Source organism: Athene noctua, chromosome Z, assembly GCF_965140245.1.
Source record: "Athene noctua chromosome Z, bAthNoc1.hap1.1, whole genome shotgun sequence".
In the NCBI taxonomy this organism is placed as follows: Eukaryota; Metazoa; Chordata; class Aves; order Strigiformes; family Strigidae; genus Athene; species Athene noctua.
Window position 1 is genome coordinate 11,390,545 of NC_134077.1, and position 17,962 is coordinate 11,408,506.

At 58.8% G+C, this 17,962-nt stretch overlaps 1 protein-coding gene across 5 annotated transcripts; it reads left to right on the forward strand.

The window, feature by feature from the left end:
- Positions 1–1,442: 1,442 nt before the first annotated feature.
- DNAJB5 (DnaJ heat shock protein family (Hsp40) member B5) lies at positions 1,443–17,506 on the forward strand. Of its 5 annotated transcripts, none has more exons than XM_074932450.1 (5): positions 1,472–1,582; positions 3,953–4,073; positions 8,375–8,619; positions 10,761–11,359; positions 15,447–17,506. In XM_074932450.1, exons 2-5 carry the CDS (start codon positions 4,036–4,038, stop codon positions 15,678–15,680), a joined length of 1,116 nt encoding a protein of 371 aa, XP_074788551.1. In that variant the 5' UTR covers positions 1,472–1,582; positions 3,953–4,035; the 3' UTR covers positions 15,681–17,506. The 5 variants fall into 5 exon arrangements, with proteins under 5 accessions (XP_074788554.1, XP_074788551.1, XP_074788553.1 ...); XM_074932452.1 differs by having other exon boundaries at positions 1,474–1,488; XM_074932448.1 differs by lacking the exon at positions 1,472–1,582 and adding an exon at positions 4,639–5,283 and having other exon boundaries at positions 3,914–4,073.
- Positions 17,507–17,962: the final 456 nt, after the last annotated feature.

Consider the following 17,962-nt stretch of genomic DNA (forward strand, 5'->3'; position numbering starts at 1 on the left):
GCATAGAGAGGATTACAAAAGCACCCTCTCTTCATGACAAACGTGGTATTAACAGCCTCAACTGTTCACGTCACCACTTCAGCTTCACCCATAAGCTGCAGCACCCATGGGACCAGCTGCTTCCCTGCTTTGGTCTTTGGACAGGTGTGCAGGCAGGACGCTGTCCTGAGAGAGATCATCACTGCACCAACATGGTACCTTGATGAGGGCAAGAGACAGGCACGTTTCCTAAGACAAAATCCTGGGTCTAGGCAGCTCCTCTGACTAGGAGCGTACCTTGCTTCAGGTCAAGTCCTGGCTGAGATGAAGGATCACGGGGGAGACTCACATGGCAAAAGCCCACACGCACGCTTTGGAAGGGGCTGCGTGATGGGGCTTTGCAGAGGGACAGCACTCAGGGCTTCTCTGCTGCTGTGCTGGGAAACACCAAGATGAACGGATCAGGAGCTGTTTTAAACACACCCCTAAGCCTCACACGCAGGACCCAGGCTTTGGGGTCTGACAGCTTTTTCCCTGATGAAAAAGCGTACCCCATGGCAAGCCCTCACACCCTCCAAGGCTGAAGCACCTCAGCCGACCCTCAGATAAGGAAGCTGCAGAACCCCCGGCCCAGTCGTGATGGGTGTTTGATGGGGGCACTGCCTTGTCCCTGGTGCGCACACATCCCCATCGTCGGACACCCTCCTGCCAGTCCCCGGCAGCTCGCTCTCCCTCCCCTCCTGGCCAGCCCCCCGCGAAGCAAGGTGCCACTCAGCACCCGAAGGCTCCGTGCCACCCTCCAACCCTGCCAGCGCAGCCCGGAGCACACCCTGCACCAGGCCTGGGGGTCGAGCTCCAGCGCCTCCCTCCCTGAGGGCCTTCACCCTCCCGCGCAGCCGCTCCCGCCGACCTGGGGGACGAAGCCGGCCGAGCACCACCCCGGCCCTGCCTGCGGCCTCGCCCCTCCCGCGCCAGCCAGGGACGGGCCTGGGCCGCCGGGCCCCGCGCAGGCCTCGCCCCGGCGGGCCCCGCCGCCCGCGACCCCCCTCACACGGACACCCGGGCCCTGCGGGGCCGCCCCCGACCCGCGGCCGCCGTCCCCCTCCCCTGGGGTGGCACTGGGGGGGGAAGGGCTCAACGCGCGGCGCCCCGGTGACGTCACAACCTTCCAGAAGATTCCCCCGGGGATCCCGCCGCTACAAACGAGAGATCGGCCAATCAGAGAACAGAGAGGGGGCGGTGCCGGCTTGAACTGACCAATAGAAGGCGGCGGTGAGGAGGAGGGGCGAGGCGGGCGGGAGGAGGCCGGACCCTCGACCTTCGCCCCGCCTTCGTGCCCGCCCCCCGCGCCCGGGGAGAGCCAATGAGCGCGGCGCGGCGCGGCGACTGACACCCCGCCGGCCCAACGGGGCGGGGCGCGCGCGGGCGGGACTCCCCTGACGTGGCGGCCAAGGGGGCGGGGGCGGGGGCGGCTCAGCGAGCGCGCGGCGCCCCGGGACAGCGCGAGCGGTGAGTGCCGGGGGCGGCGGCGGCGGCCCTGCCCCACCGCGCTGCCCCACACCGCCGCCCCACACACCCCCACGGCGCCGGTGCTGGCCTCCCGGTGAGGACGGGGGCGCGGCCCCTCCGCCCCCTGCGGTGACAGTGTCCCTGGGGGGGATGGGGTGTCAGTCCCCCCGCCCCGTGGGGTGACAGGGTGTTGCTGTGGGGCTGGGGGGGGGGGTGTCAGTCCCCCTTCCCTGTGGGGTGACAGAGTGTCCCTGTGGGGCTGGGGAGGTCAGTCCCGCCGCCTCATGGGGTAAGGTGTTGCTGGGGGGATCAGTCCCTCTGCCCCGTAGTGGGGCTGTGGGGCTCAGTCCCCTTTCCCTGTGGGGTGACAGAGTGTTACTGGGGAGGTGAGTTCCCCCGCCCCATGGGGTGACAGGATGTTGCTGTGGGGCTGGGGCGCTGAGCCCCCATTCCCTGTGGGGTGACAGTGTCCCTGGGGGGCTCAGTTCCCCTTCCCTGTGGGGTGACAGAGTGTTGCTGTGGGGCTGGGGCGCTCAGTCCCCCTTCCCTGTGGGGTGACAGTGTCCCTGTGGGGCTGGGGCACTCAGTCTCCTTTCCCTGTGGGGTGACAGAGTGTCCCTTTGGGGCTAGGGGGCTCAGTCCCCCTTCCCTGTGAGGTGACAGTGTCCCTGTGGGGCTGGGGCGCTCAGTCGCCCTTCCCTGTGGGGTGACAGTGTCTCTGGGGGGCTCAGTCCCCCTTCCCTGTGGGGTAACAGAGTGTTGCTGTGGGGCTGGGGCGTTCAGTCCCTCTTCTCTATGAGGTGACAGGATGTTGCTGTGGGGCTGGGAGTTCAGCCCCCCACCCCATGGGGTGACAGGGTATCACTATGGGGCGGGGAAGGGGAGGTGAACCCCTCTGCCCCTACGTGTGTGAGGAACAGAGGCCAGCCGCTAGCCTCGTTGCACCCATGGGGTGACACCGTGTCCTTGTGGGGTTGAAGGCGGGGTTCATGGCTCTGCCCTGTGGCAGGGTTTCCTGGTGGGGCTGTGGGTCAGGGTTAACTGCTCTGCCCTGCCTAGTGACTGCGTGTTCCCGTGGGACTGAAGGAGATGGGAGGAAAGGGTTAATCTTCCTGTCCCATACCAGTAATAGTGCATCCAAGTGGGGCTGGGAGAAAGGGGTTAACCTCCCCCCCCCCCCCCCCCGGGGCTGTAGTTCAACCCTGTGGGGCTGGAGAGGGTGGTGAGGTGGGGGTTAACCCCTCCTTCCCCTCCCACATTGGAGGGAACAATGTGCCCTGTTGGAGCTGTGTGGTGTGGCCAGGAAGGGGTTAATACCACCACCCCGGTTGGGGGTACCAGTGTATCCCAGTGCAGCTGAACTGGCTGGTGAGGGAGTAGGTACCCCCACCGCCACCCCACCCCCCCACTCCACTCTCTCCAGATGACAGTAATGGGGTCGGAGGGGCCAGCAAGGAAGGGGTTAACCCCTGTCCCCAGTCGAGGTGACAGTGTCCCCCAGGACAGCTGGTGGTGAGGAGGAAAGGGTTAACCTGCTTTCCCTTGAGGCAGACACTAGGGCCAAGGGGTGTTAGGTCACCCCAGGCCGGGGCAGGCACCCCGGTGGGGCTGTGTGCTGGGGGTGGGGGTGTGAATCCTGCCCCATGCAGGTGTCAGCTCCTCACTGAGCCCCTCAGTGGGGCATCCCTGAAATGGGGCACCACGTGTAGGACTGTGGGGTTTGGGGGGGAGGTGTGTGTGCTTAACCCCATCCCCACACCACTGTGAGCACCCCCAGTGGGGCTGGAAAGGGGGGACCCTACTTGGGGAGACACTGGGGGGCTTGACCCTGTCCTCACACCAGTGTGAATTCCCCACTGGGGCTGGAAAGGGGGAATCTGATGTGGGGAGACACTGGGGGGTTTAGGCTTGACCCCCTTCCCACCCATGAGCCAGCACCCCATAGGACTGTAAATGGGGGACCCCATATGGAGAGACACTGAGGGGGGTTTGACCCCATCCCCACAGCAGTGTGAGCGCCCCAGTGGTGCTGGAAAGGGGGGTCCTCTATGGGGGAGGCAGCAAGGCGGGACTTGACCCCATCCCCACCCTGCAACCAGCACCCAGTAGGGCTGGAAGTGGGGGACCCTGTCCGGGGGGATAGCGAGTGGGGCTTGACCCCATCGCCACGCGGGAGGCAGCACCCCGTGGGCATTGCAAAGGGGGGGACACCTTGTATAGGGAGACATTGAGGGGGTCTTGACCCGTCCCCACGCAGGAGGCAGCAGCCGGCGGGGCTGGCAGCGGGGGCTGTGCCGGCAGAGACAGCGAGGGGAGGGTTAACCCCATCCCCACGCAGGTGCCGGCACCCCAGTGGGGCTGTCGGTGGGGAGGGGGAGGCGGGCGGTGCGTGTGGGGGCCCGGGGAGGGGATGATTCATTGCGGGTAGTCATGACATTGCTGCCTGGTTGCCTTCGGTTGCCAGCCGGCACGGGCACGGGTGGCTCTGCCTGCCCCGGCACGACGAGATCCCCGCCAGCTCCCTGACCAAGCCCGGGATACGCTGCCATGCCGGCCATCCTGCTCTTCTGGAGCCGCGCCGAGAGGTACGCACCCACCCCGGCGCTCGGTGCCCCGCGAGCCACCGGACCCCCCAGCCCTTGGGGACGCAAGCGGGATGGAGGCAGTCGCCCGCCCAGCGTTTTGCTCGCCGAGGGTGGGATGCAAGAGCCGCCCGCCGCCGTCCCGGTACGGCTGCCCGGTGTCGGTTTGGGGCATCCGGAGAGGATGCTCTTCGTGGACTTCGAGGGACGGTGTCGGACCCGGGGCGGGGGGACACGGTGGCACTGAATTTTCTTGGATCACCTGAAGGTGACTTCTCAGAAGTAGGTTTTGCGCCGCCGGGCTCGGAGGAGGCACCGTGCCGGTGCCTGGCTGTGGCGGGGGGACCCCGGTGGCTGGGTAGGAACGCGGCTGGCAAACCCCTTCTGCTGGGGGACCGGTGCAGGTGCCCGGTGAGGGGCATACAGGGACCCCCGCGCATCCGAAGGAAAGCCGGGGAGGTGCAAATTGGTTAACGTGACTTTTTTTTTTTTTTTTTTTTTTTTTTTTCTCCCCACATCACTGCCGCCCTACTTTTCTCCTTCCCCGATTCGCCTGGCGGGTGCACAGCCCCGGGCGTCAGCAAAGTCGTTTCTGGGGACGCTGGGGGGGCTCCTGGCTGCGCTCCCTGCTTCTCGGCGGGGGCTGCGCGGGGGACGTGACGGTAACGGGGCGGCCGGGCGCCTTGCTGCAGGCAGCGGGGAGGGAGGATGCTGGAGCTGACGGCAGAAGTGTCTTAATCCGTCGGGTTTAGCGAGAAAGCGTCAAGAAACCAATTAAAAGGAAAATTACAGCTCAGCAAACGACTCCATTGAAGGGTGTCCCCCCTCCTCGTGTGGCTGGGAAACGCACAAAGGACGGCAGCTCCCCGGCAGCACCGCGCTTTCACCCGCCACCAAAGCCCTTTTGGAGCTGTCCTGGGAGCGGAGGTCAGAGCCAAGCACCAACCGTGGCCGCTGGGCTGGCGAGGAGCTGCCTTTTCGGTGCGTCGGAGAAGGTGGAGGGGAACGCTCGCCACCAGAGCATCCCTTGGCGGCGGCGGCATCCCCGGCGCGAGCCGGCACCTTTCTCTCCGCCGTCCTCCTGCCACCCTCCAGGCCCTCCCGGCCGGGCACACGTCACCTGCCGGCGCCTGCGGACAACCGCGATGTTTAAAATAAAACTAGAGCCTTTAAAAATGACGGCTTGGACTCTGAATGTGTTCGTAAAGTTTCGGTAAGTGGGTTTCAGCCTCTTGACCTTGCGTCCTCGTTAAACCATCGGTGCCCGCCCCTGGTGTCCTGCGGTGACCTTGCACCCCAAGATGGGGAAAAATTAAATCTCCCCGGTGTCACTGCTGGGGTGGGTTGGTTTCCTTAGATGACTGCCAAGTGGAGAGATTATGTCAAACGATTGCTATTCAGCTGGTGTGCTCATCCAGCGGTTGCACGGGCTGATGTCATGTGCGGGGATGGAACAAAGATTTAATTTTTTAAAAATTTTTTTTTTGGTGTGGTTAAAAGAGGAGGATGGAGGCTGAGCTGACTTGGCAGAGCTGGGGAATGCTTGTTTTCTCCAAGGCCAGGTGGTCTTGGCTTATTCAGGGGACATGCAGGAATGGCTTTGCCTGCCTGAAACCTGCCCTGCAGTGCCTTAACCCTTGTCGTCGTCCCCCCCCACTCCCGAGGGGGTTAAATAGGAAGGCAGGAGAGGATGACTGAGCAGAAGGGGGAGAAGAGCGGTGACAAGGCGCAGCTGATCCCCAGGAGGTGGGAAGGAAGGAGGGAGGCTCTGCGGGGACAGAGTCGTGTTATACCATCGTCACGCGAGTGTCGCCTCCGGAGCGTGCCTTAACCCACCGGGTCACCCGCCAGCGGCTGGTCCTCACCGGCACGGTAAACCGCAGCACTTCGGTACAGAAATTCCCCCCCTCCCCAAGCCCAGCTGGATAAAGCTGGGCCAGGAGAGCATCCCCGGCACACAGCTCCACTCTGGCCAAAGACCGCTCGTGGTCAAGACTGGAGATGTTGCGGGGGGGAAACAGCGTTTTGTCAGGATGGGGTGTACTTTCATGGGAAGCGCTGTGGGGTTTTGGCCGGGCGAGGGGGTCCCGGTGGTGCTGTCAGACTGGGCTGTGTGGGATCGGAGCCGGGCGCTGTGGTCCCCGGGGGGGGGAAATAAAAGGTTTTTCACCTCCATGTCTCTCGGGCCGGGGTGCGCCGGGGTTGTTTTCACCACTGCCTCGCTTGCCCTCACTTCAGGAGGTTTGGTGTCATGCAGATGGGCCAAATCCTGGTCCAGGTCCTGCTGCTGGTCGCAGGGAGCCCCTGCCCCGCACTGGAGGCTGCCCTGGGGAAGGGAGGCATTGGGGTGACCTTTGGCGGGGGGTATTGGCTCTCAGCCCCCCCCACCTGAGTTGCTCATCCCAGAGTCTCCCGCAGCCCCCAGCCCTGCGGGAGGGCAGATGGGGAGGCAGAGGCGGGCGGGGGGGCAGAGCAACCCCAGTGCCTGCGTGGGCTGTGTGCTGCCGGCGGCTCTGCGCGCAGGAGCCGGTACGGAAACATGCTGGCATCCAGGAGCTGCGGCGGGAGACACTGTTGCTGTCGGATGCTCTTTACACTCCCAAGGACCTTCTCCCACCTCTTCTGTGCCCCCCCCATCCTGCCACATGCATCCATGTGTGCCCCCATCTCCCCTCCTTGTGCCTTGGGTGCCTTAGCCCCCCTCCCCACCTACAGCAAAGTAATCTGTGGCTGAGGCAAAAAGCAGAACATGCTGGTTTGTACCAAGGTGGCCAAGTATGGGGCCAATTTCCAAGCCCCCGTAGCAGCTACCCAGCTGTAGAGCGGTTATTGCCTGAGGCATGACCCAAGGCAAGCCTTGGATGTTTGGGATGAATGCCAGGACTCAGTGTGGATGCTTGGGATGGGTGCCAGGGGCTCAGTGCAGCACTGTGGGCATGCACCCCGGGGGGGGGGCCAGCCACCCTTGTCTGAGCTGCTGTGACTGGGGGGACCTCTGTGACCTCCACTGGCAGGTAATGGATACAGTAAGGATACGGGGAGAACATCTGGTAACTTGTATGATGGTGAAGGAAAGGGCCAAAGCTCACACCTCGTGCAGAAATCTGCCTGCTGGAGGGGCATGGTGGGCTGGGGCTGCCCAGGGGCACTTGGAGCGAGGATGGGGTGAGATCTGGATGGTAGCAGGGAGCAGGGCTTCAGCAGGAGGGCTCAGCAGAGCACAGCAGGTCTGCTGGGGCAGCGCCTGGGGAAGAGCAGGGCCAGCAGCAGGCACTGACCTGCACTGCGTGAGGGGGGGGGGCAGGCCATGCTCGGGAGGGGTGGGTTGGGACTTTGCTGTCGGATAACTGAAGATCAGGAAGCGGGAGGAAGTGTCCTTGGAGGAGTGTGGGGCTTGTTCAGCCTCTTCCCAGAGGAGCTGCCCCGGGTCTCCACCAGCTGCTTCCTGGGTCTCTGTGATTGCAGTGGCGTGTCTGGGGGATGAATTACGGCCAGTGGGTTTTCCGTGCCTTAGTATAGGCATGACCCTGGCCTTGGCCCCCACACAATGGAGGGAGTTAGCCTTGCGTTTCTGACTTACTGCAAGATGCAGTAGGGCTCTCAGGGAGTGCAAGTCAGGCTAGAAAGTGTTGCTTTGTGTTTTTTAAAACAAAAAAATAAAAAAGCCCTCCCACCATCACAAGATGTTTCTGTCTAACGGCTTCATTCTCTCTCCGCTAAATACAAATTAGGGCTCTGACAGCCGGAGGCGCTTATCTCCAGCTGAATGCCAATTGCTTTCAGGAACAAAATGTTTGAAGTTCCTTTAAGGTGAAGGCGGCAGCACGGTCCCTGCCGCTGCTTTCAGGCTCCAAACACTTGCTGTCATCACCCCGACTCAGGTCCCAGGTCCCCAGCTGGGAGAGAAACAGGGAGGGGAACAGACACGGGCCAGCAGCTACATTTAGACATAGCTCAGCCCTCCTGGCTCAGAGGTGGGGGGGGACGGGACAGGGACACAGTCCTGGCCTGACGTTAGCAGTGGCGTGGCCCCTATAATAACGCCGTCCCTGTCTCGAGTTCTCCCTCTCCCAGTCAGCCTCAGAGATGAGTCTCCCCGTCCACGCCGTGGGGCTCGAGGGGGTAAAACCGCAGCCAGGCTACATCTTGGCACCGGGGCTCTGACCTCTGGTGGACTTAAGCTGGCTCTGGTGCTGCTGGCTGGTGGGACACAGGGAGAGTTGGCTCCGCAATAAGTGTGTGCCGGTCCCATCCCCGGCTGCCCCAGATATTTGCCTTACGGAGAGCTGTCTTTCTGCTTTCAGGAATAAGTACTCGGCTCCCGGCAGCGTCGCCGTCATGGTGAAGGACTATTATAAGATTCTGGGCATCCAGACCGGCGCCAACGAAGATGAAATCAAGAAAGCCTATCGGAAAATGGCCCTGAAGTATCACCCCGATAAGAATAAAGACCCCAATGCTGAAGAGAAATTCAAGGAGATCGCGGAGGCTTACGATGTCCTGAATGACCCCAAGAAACGAGCCATTTATGACCAGTACGGGGAGGAAGGTAAGGGGACGGGCACTGCCCACTCGGAGACAGGGGTGCGGGATCTAAATCAGTTTTTGTAGGCCAGGGACGATTTTCACACAGAGGTGTTCCTGTAGTTCATGCCTGCCCCTGGGGCTGATGCAGGGCTGGCAGCCACAGTACTGGGGAGGGTGAAGGCTCCGTAGGTGCCAGAAGTTGCCTCTTATCCCACTCCTCCCCCGGCTGCTCCACTTTTCCAGCCTTTCACCCTGTTTCCTGGGATGGCTGGGCTCTCCCTGCCCTCTGCCCCAAAACCCTGGCAGCCAGCAGAGACAATGAAGTGGAAGGAGCTCCTGGGTCTTACCTGGAGTAATTCGTTAGCAATCCTTTAATTAACCTAAATATCCCAGCAGAGAAGTACTGCTTTTGCCCACATTCCCCACCCCCCCACCCCCTCCGCCTTTGGGCACTGGTCCTGCTGTCCTCTCCAGCCGGTACAGGCTGACCTACAGGATTCAAAGCTTTTCCCAATTTAAGTAATAGGTCCTTGTTTTGAAACCAAGCGGCTGCTGTTGTCTGGTGGTTGGCATGGAGGAGGAGAGCGCTCCACCACAGGCGGCCTTATTAGTCGAAGATGGAAGAGCGCAACCCCATTCGAGGAGAGCACCGAATAGCATCTGCATTAATCAGCCCAGGACTTGGGTGCTTAAAAGAGCAGGAGGTCTAGCAGGAACAGGCTGCTGTGTGGAAGAGGCAGCCTCTCTTGCCGGGCCAGTGGGCAGGTGCATCCCCTAAGGAGCCATCAGCAGAATTAACCAGTGGTGGGTTAATTCTTGACCCTTTAGTTATGTCAGGGCTATGATGGATGTACCAGGCACAGTGATTTGCCACCCTGTAAAATGAGAAAAGATTGTCTCAAGTGGCAAACCAGCCTTTCCCTGGAGGCGACCCCGAAATTGGACCCCTCTCAGGCTGGCGTCACAGGATTAAAGGTGAAACCTCCTGTCTGTACAGTCTGTTAGGGACTAGAGACAGGGACTCGACAGGGATTTGGCAAAATTCCCATTGCCTGAAGGCACCTAAAATAAGAGCGAGTCAAGGAGGAAGGGAAGAGCATCCCCCTCCTTGACTGGTCCACAGCCCCCCACACCTTGTTTCCTATCAGATGCCATTGTTTGAAGCAGCGTATCTTGGGGATCAGCGTTTTGAGGAGCTTTTAGGTCCTGCACGCTGCTGTAGGCAAGGTGAAGCGAAAGCTCCCCGGCCCACCCAGAATATGAACTTCATCCATCAGAAAAGACAGCCAAACTTGCCCACTCTGTGCTTGTCTTCCTCCTATATCTCGCTGTGGGGGGCTGGCGTGAGGGACAGCCTGTCAGAAATAGCCCGTCACTGTCACCTGCATGCCCTGAAAATAGTCCTTGAGCTAGGCTTGGCTTAACCCTTCCTGCCCCTCCTGGTCAAAAATAGCCTTGCAGAGCATCTGTGACCTCTTTGTGGGGGGCACTTGTCGTGTGCCTTGGCTGCTTGGGACTTTGGGGGAGTTGCAGTGACGTAAGGCTCAGCCTGGGACCTAGCAGGGCAGTTTCCCATGGGAATGGTTACCAAAAGATCCAAGCCTTGTGCTCACCAGGCATTTTGTACAGTCTCTACGCAGGGAGCTGTGTGCTGACTTGGAGGTCTGCTGACCTCCATCTGCTCTGCCACCCAGAGTCACAATCACTTGCTGAGCTCAAAGCCTGTTCTCACTTGCAGGACATGATGTTCCTGGACTGTGGCCGTCAGTGCAGTCTGAGAGATGGGGCTATTTGGGCAGAAGAGAGCCTGCCCATAGGGAAGAATGGAGATGGGCTGGTCAGGAAATGTTTAAATGAAAAGGCTGTGAATTGGGTAGAGAGAGCCAAAGAAGCACTTCAGTAGGGCTAGCAGGGACAAAACCTGAACGGATTTTGAACTTGCTGGGCATAAGAGCAGGACTGTGTGTCACAGGTTGAGGTGGTGCCTTCCTGGCCCACACTCTTCGCAGGTGGCTGTGCTGGAGAGGGTGACCTGCACCCCCAGGAGGTGCTAGAAGGTCTGCCTGAAACCAGCAGAGACCATGCTCCTGCTGGAAAGTGTGGTCCTGGTGCCGCATCCACTGGCGGGAAGCATTCACAACTCGTCTTCCCCTTCTCTCCCAGGTCTCAAAACTGGAGGTGGCTCTTCGGGTGGCTCAGGGAACACTTCCCACTACACCTTCCATGGAGACCCTCATGCCACCTTCGCGTCCTTCTTTGGAGGCTCCAACCCTTTCGATGTCTTCTTCGCTAGCAGCCGCTCCCGGATATTCAATGGCTTTGACCAGGAAGACATGGATCTTGATGATGATGATGACCCTTTCAGTGCCTTCGGCCGGTTTGGCTTCAATGGCATTAACGGGGTTCACCGTCGGCACCAAGAGTCCCTGCACATGCGGAGGAGGGTCCAAGACCCACCCATCATCCATGAGCTCAAGGTGTCCCTGGAAGAGATCTACCACGGCTCCACCAAGAGGATGAAGATCACACGCAGGAGACTCAGTGCTGATGGCCGGACCACGCGGACTGAGGACAAGATCCTAAACATTGTCATCAAACGGGGTTGGAAGGAGGGAACCAAAATCACATTCCCCAAAGAAGGGGACGCGACCCCAGACAACATCCCTGCCGACATCGTCTTCATCCTCAGGGACAAGCCTCATCCACACTTCAAGAGGGATGGGACGAATGTGGTCTACACGGCAAACATCAGTCTTAAAGAGGTGGGTATGGGTGGTAAATCCTGTGGGGTGGGAAGTGGTGCTGGGTGGTGGCACGTGGGACCAAGATGGGAGTCAGTCCTCCTGAGGAAGGACCAGGTAGGTCACGTGAGACACGGACCTCAGCAGAGAAGAACTGCAGAGGCCAACTCGTGCTTGGTTTTGGTGGTGCTCAACCTCCATGCTGGTGTAGGACATGGGTACTGCGGTCCCTGCTGAACACGCCTTGCTTCTTGAGCCAATGCAGGTGGTATTTATCCCTTTTCTCCCTTTCCCACATGTCTTGTCCTTCTATTTTAGTGTAGGGTATTCATATATGGAAGAGAGACCAGACCTTCTGTAGGAACAAGGGAAAACCCAAGTCAGCTGGCATGAGTCTGGTCCCTGCTTGTTCTCCTAGCTGGGCCTGCTGTGGCTTAGTTACTGTTCAGGATAGCACCAGGTGCCTCTTCCCACAGACAGAGCAGGCTCACGCCGGGTAACGTGGTACCTCACTCTCCCTAAGCGATGCTTTAGCTGTTTTCCTTGGTTCTGGCTTTCCTAGACAAAGAACCAAATAAAGAAAATATTCAAACCCTACACATCCAGGCTGCCAGTCCCGGAGGTCACAGTGGGGCTGGATGCATCGAAGTCAGTAAGATGCACAAAGGTGGGAGAAAAAGAGAAAGATTACCCTGGTAAAAGATGTGCCATTCACTGCCTCTGCTGTATAACTACCTTTTAATAAAACCCAGCTGGCAGCTGCATTTAACATTGATGGTTTTGGCAGCTGCCATTGCTGTTCCTTTCAGACTGTAGATGCTGTCTGTCTTCTTAATGAGCTGATTTTTTTTTTCCATTCCTGAAGACAGATTTATGTTCCCAAATGCATGTAATAGAAATAAGCTCAATGGGCCAGACCTGAGGCAGGGAAACGTGAGCTTGTTAGCGTGCCAGCGAGTCAGGAGAGCTTTGCGATGCCTCTGCATCCCAGCTGGGGTTGTGACCGGGTATACTGGGGGCGAGGAGCAGCCAACATGGGTCAGGCGGAGCTTGGTGCTCCCGGAGGAAGCTCAGCTCTAGCTAACCTGCAGACTCAGGAGCTGAATTTCCTTCACGGAGCAAAGTGCAGAGGTTTATTCCTGTGGTGGCTGGCTTCCCTGGCCACTCCAGAAATACTTGGGAGACACTGCCTTATTTATGGAGCCATGCATGCCATATCTCAGATGTTTCCTTCTGTGCATTCCCCTATCTGTAAAATTAACCCCTGGCTGACTGTGCTGATGTCCAGACCATGTTAACCCAGATCCATGCACTGCCCAGGCTGCAGGGACTCTTTCCTGGAGGTGCCCTTTGAGCAGCAAGTGGAGAAACCTGCTCCGGCACCACATGCTATTGCACCAGAGGTGCTGGTTCTGAGTGCTTGCGGTCTCCATGAGCGAGGCGTGCATGTGTTTGGTTTGCATGATGCAGTCACAAAGTGGAAAATTGCTGGTCTGGGCAAATTCCTCATTTCTTTGAGCTGGAATTTCTGGTCTCTGTCCTCACCCACCGCAAACCCAATGTGCTGGTCATCCTTGGGGAGCTGCCAGCCTGGCTGCCATCCCCGGCGTGCTGCTTGACAGGGCCGGGGGATACTCTGCTGCTTTTATCTTCCATGAGAAGTACCTTAAGTGCTCTGGAGCACGAGCAGATGCCAGGAGCTCCTCACCTCCATATGCCAGCACTTCAGTATATAATGGAACCTGAGCCTACAGCCATAGCCTTGGGTGTTCTCCTTGCACCCTTCCTCCTTGTCAGTGTGTCTTTTTTAGCCTGAGCTTTAGTCCCTTCCGCTGCCACGAGAGCAGCGCAGCGCAGTGCCAGCAGGCAGAGCTGGCAGGCAGTGGATGCTGTGACCCCACTCATGGCTGTGCTGGAGACCCCTCACCAGCACCCTGCTGCTGCGGGGAACAAACCACCTGGTGCTTGGGCTGGGGGCACTCAGGAAAGCATCTTCCTCCTCCTCTTCCTCAATCCGGGAGAGCAGCCCAGGGAGTCAATGCCCTCCCAGCCCTCAAATTGTGGCCCCACTGGGTGCCGTGTTCCCCCAGCCGGGGTGACATGGGTTGGTTGCCACCGGGCTACTGCAGAAGCCAGATGTGTATGAGGGCTTCCCCAGGCGCTTGTGGGCTGCAGGGAAGTGTCCCTTCCTAAAATGACAGGCGTAATGCCTGCCCTTGACAGCCACCTGCTTTGCATCCTTTACCTGGTGTCACCTTCCTCAAAGCATCCACGCGTCAGCGCCCGGCTGAGACACGACCGGTGGCAACATCCCCCCTGGCAGCTTCGCTGCGAGCGGAGGAGGACCTAACGCTGACCTAGATAAATCTCTGCTCTCGCAGCGCAGCGCTCAGCTATCAAACCCGGGGTGATTTCATCCCTAGGGATAAAACCAGCCTCTTTCTAGGATGCAGGGCAGCTCCTGTGGTTACTGGTGTTACTTCAGCAACCAGTTTCCCAAATCCCAGTGAAGTTGAGCAAGAATAAAAAGCGGGGACATACGGTGGAGGAACGATTGCCTCAGATTCTTGCGTCTTGGTTCTTGGAAGGAAACATTAAGATTCCGTCTGCCCTTGCTGTTACCACCCGCTCCTACTCGCATCCCTCTCCCTGCCCCATCCTCGTGCTCCCATGGAGAGTCCCTGTTCTCCTTCCCATTTTGTGGCTGGAGGTGTCCCTTCCCTGGCACACGTGGACCCGTGCAGCCCTCTGCAGCACATGGCAGTGGGTACCAGTGATCAGGAGGGTTCTGGCATCCTTGGGTGAGCATGGGGCAGAAATCCATTGCTGGGGGACGATCTGGAGATGCAGCCAAGCACCCACTGCTCATCCCTGGAGGACACCCTTCCCAGGAGGAGACCCTGTGCAGATGAGCTGTGCAAGGAGATGGCCCCATCTCTCCCGTTCTCCACTCACCAGAGCCCCCCAGCTGGCTCCTGCATGGGTCCCTTTGCCCTTGTGCAAAGGAAGAGATGTTTCTCCTGATGCTGCTCTGCCAGCGGAGGCTTTCCCTGGGGAGGGGAATGCAGAACATCTGCCACCCCATCTACCCCAAAACCGGCAGTTGCATCCTCCTCCCCTCCCTTTGCAGGGTGTTTTGGGAGAGCTGGGACCCCCTGGACCCAGCTCAGAGGGGCGAACCTGCGCCAGCCCCCCACCTGGAAGCTTGACACTGTACCCTCAGCAAATCCCACCCCCCTTCTTCCAGAAACATCGCTCCGCAGTCCTTTTCCTCAGCCCTTGCTGAAAGCCTGGAGACGATCCTGCCCACGTGTACGCCAGAGCTGTCTGAGTTATTTAAGGACACAAGGATTTTCTTGCTGCATTCCCGCATCACGTGGCTCACTAATGCAGGCCGGCTTGCGGCTGCCACAGCACCCACCGCCCTGGCTGATGCCGGGGGCTGGGGTACAGCAGGGTGGCACCCACAAAACCGGCTCTTGGCTTTGCAACAGGGACCGGTGGCGGGGACCTGCCTGTCTTCCAGGAGAGCTCGGTGCTGTGTCGCGCCGCAGTGCCGTCCCACACCGGTGTAACCTTCTGGGAGCCGTAGGTGGGGGTGGGACGGGATGCGGGCTGTGCTATAGATAACCCCCAGCGCCGGCAGAGCTGCCGGGCTCTGGAGGGTGACAGCTGATGAACCACGGCAGCATCTGATGATCTCAGCTGGATTTTTGGCTGCCCAAGGCTGGGCAGTGAAGCCGGGAAAGTGCTAAATTTAGCCTGTCCTGTTGCTGCGAGTGTCTGGCCACTTGCTGGTGGTGCCTGTTGGGGAGCCCAGGAGGTGGGGAGGGGGGTCTTACCCCCCTCATGAGGCTGGGGCACCCCTCTGCTGGGGCACCCCTCTCCTGCACGGCTCCTGCATCCCCGTTCATGGTGGTTAGACTGGGCTGACACCAGTAGAGACCTGGGCTTGCACTGTTGAGCATCAACCAATGCTCTGGGGCATCACCCAGATGGAGTTGGGCAGTTTAACCCGGGGAGCGGCCAGTGGGGGGGCGGGTGTGGCCGTCGGGATGCTTTGGGGTGTCCGCCCTGTCTGATAGTGTGTCCCCTCTTCTCTCCCCAGGCCTTATGTGGCTGCACCGTGAACATTCCCACCATTGACGGGCGCGTGATCCCACTGCCCTGCAACGACATCATCAAGCCGGGGACAGTGAAGAGACTGCGTGGTGAGGGGCTGCCCTTCCCCAAGGCCCCCAGCCAGCGAGGAGACTTGATCGTGGAGTTCAAAATCCGCTTCCCAGACAGAATAGCTCCCCAGACGAGACAGATCCTCAAGCAGCACCTCCCGTGCTCCTAGAGCCCGGGGACTCTCCTCCAAGCAGCAATACTCCAAACATACGTGCCACAGCACCCGGCCCGCACAGAGCAGAGGTGCCACAGCACTTTCAAATGCAAAAAAAAAAAACCCTCACACCACTTTTCTTCCCCCAAAAAAACCCCATCCAACCCACCCCCCCATCCATCCCTCTCCCTATCCATTCCTCTCCCCATCCATCCCTCTTGGCCTGTTTTCTACTCCAGCAGTGGGGAGGCTCCTGCCCATATCACAGCTCTCCCGGCTGCCAAACTTTTTTTTTTTTTTTTCCCTAGAGGTCCAGCTTTTCCACCTCGCACAAGCGAGCAGCGTGGGCCCTTTGCCTGGGGAGGCGCATCACGTTGTGGGTTTTTCATGTCACCTGCTTTTCAGGCCACTTTTCCCACGAGACGCTGGACTTGTCGGGGTCCGGCGCAGTGTAAATAGGACTCCGCAGGTTCTGGTGTCCCTGCTGTTAGTTTTTTTCTTCCTCTCTTTGATACTTGCTGCTGTTCGGGGTCCCGGCTGTACCGTGGTACCAGTCACTCTGGCCCGCGGTGGCCACCCCCCCGTAGCCGGACTGTTTCTCACCTGGGACCACGGTACCGAGCCTGACCGTGGTCCGCTCTCTTGTGCCAAGCCTACAACCAAGCCTCGGCTGTGCCAAATGATGGAGCACATGGGGATGGTCCCGTCCAGCCTCCTGCCCCTGCCCGGGGCTCTCCTGGTGCCCTCAGAGCCCCAGCTGAGCAGGAGGAGGGGGGGAAAGCCGAGGATGGAGCTTTCTTGTTCAAATGTGTTGAGTTTGCATTGCTACTTTTTTTTTTTAAATACATATATATAGAGCTCGTTAGATAAAGTCCGTAAGGGTTTTTCTCTGCCCATTTTGGGGTTCCTGGCGTGGTGTACCCTGACTTTTTACAGAGCAGGGGGGGGATATTTCACCCACACGAACATCAAAAGCCCAGGGGTGGAGGGAGGTTGTGTAGCACAAGTCTGGGTGCAAAAGCAGAGCCAAGCGTGAGCAGAACTGTGGGTTTCACTAGCATTTTAGGTCAACCTTAGAGACTTTAATAAGAAGAGAAAGGCACGTGTATATATTTTTCTACAGGGACGATTCATTCAGGAGGTATTTCTGGGTGTCAGGATGAAGCTGGGAGGGGCATGAGGCAATCATCAGCGTGGTGGCTTAATTTTTAAATGCTGTATTTTTTTAAAACCTCTGGATTTCCATCAGAATTTTTATATTTCTTACCTTTCTTGGCCCACTCTGCCTCGTGCCAGTTTTTTTCCCAAGAAAGGGCTCCTACGGAGCAGGAGGCGCGTTCGACCTGGCTTTGTATAGCTCCTCTTCCACCGCAGCACCACAGAGAAAACCCCTGCCAAAATATTCCCCCCGCCCCGGGAATCCTTTTTTTTTTTTTTTTTTTAAAGAGAAATCACTGACTTGAAATGGGGGGTCCTTTGGGGCGGGGGGTGGGGGGTGGGGGGAGCGGGGGGTGTCTGTAGGGGCTGGGTGTACAGCTGTATAGTGTATCATACGGGGAGAGGAGACCCGTTAGCCACTGCTTAATTAATCGCCCAGTTTAACTGGTGAGGGGACATCACCGGTTCCCTCCACTGGTCCCTGTGGAGTTTGACGTAGAGAAACCTGGTGGACACTGCGAACGAGAAGACAGACCAGCGCGCAGATGCAAGCTGCTTTGTTTTTCTCGGTTTCAATGAGACCTGAATGTTTTATAGTGGGGTTTTTTTGTAATTTTTTTCTTTTTTTTTTTTTTTTAATGTCAGTATTGAGAGAAAAAATAAATAAAGTATTTTAAAAAATATATTTCCTCAGGGTGTGTTTTGGTGGGAGATGCTGTGCTGTGTTCACACAGGCAGTGGGGTGGAGCTCTTGTTGCAGGGGTGTCAACACTGGGCTGGTGGGATCCCTGGGACCTTCAAGGCCAATCAAAAAGTAAATAATCAGCCCAGCACCCAGGAACGTTGAGGCTGGTAGGGAGGGGAAAAATAAATCCTTTTGGGTTGTCCTCTTGGTGCACAGGACCTTCAGAGCCTGATAATGAGAGGACAGGAGTGAATGTGTGACATGCTGAGGCAGGATGGCTGCTCCCCTCATCAATGTTCGTTACGCTGACCACATTGCCAGTGGGTCAGGGGCTCTGTGTCCCCATGAGGTCCCAGGATGTGTCCGACACAGGCAGTGGGGTGCTGCAGCTGGGGATGGGTCAGTGAAAGGGGCTCCTTGGTGGCTTCCCAAGGCAAACTGGAGAGATGCCAGC

Excerpts from the sequence above, each read along its gene's own strand:
- DNAJB5 (XM_074932448.1), top strand. The coding sequence starts at position 5,216 with ATGTTTAAAATAAAACTAGAGCCTTTAAAAATGACGGCTTGGACTCTG. Across the intron at positions 8,620-10,760 it reads TGACCAGTACGGGGAGGAAG|GTCTCAAAACTGGAGGTGGC; the intron begins GTAAGGGGACGG and ends CTTCTCTCCCAG. Across the intron at positions 11,360-15,446 it reads CAAACATCAGTCTTAAAGAG|GCCTTATGTGGCTGCACCGT; the intron begins GTGGGTATGGGT and ends TTCTCTCCCCAG.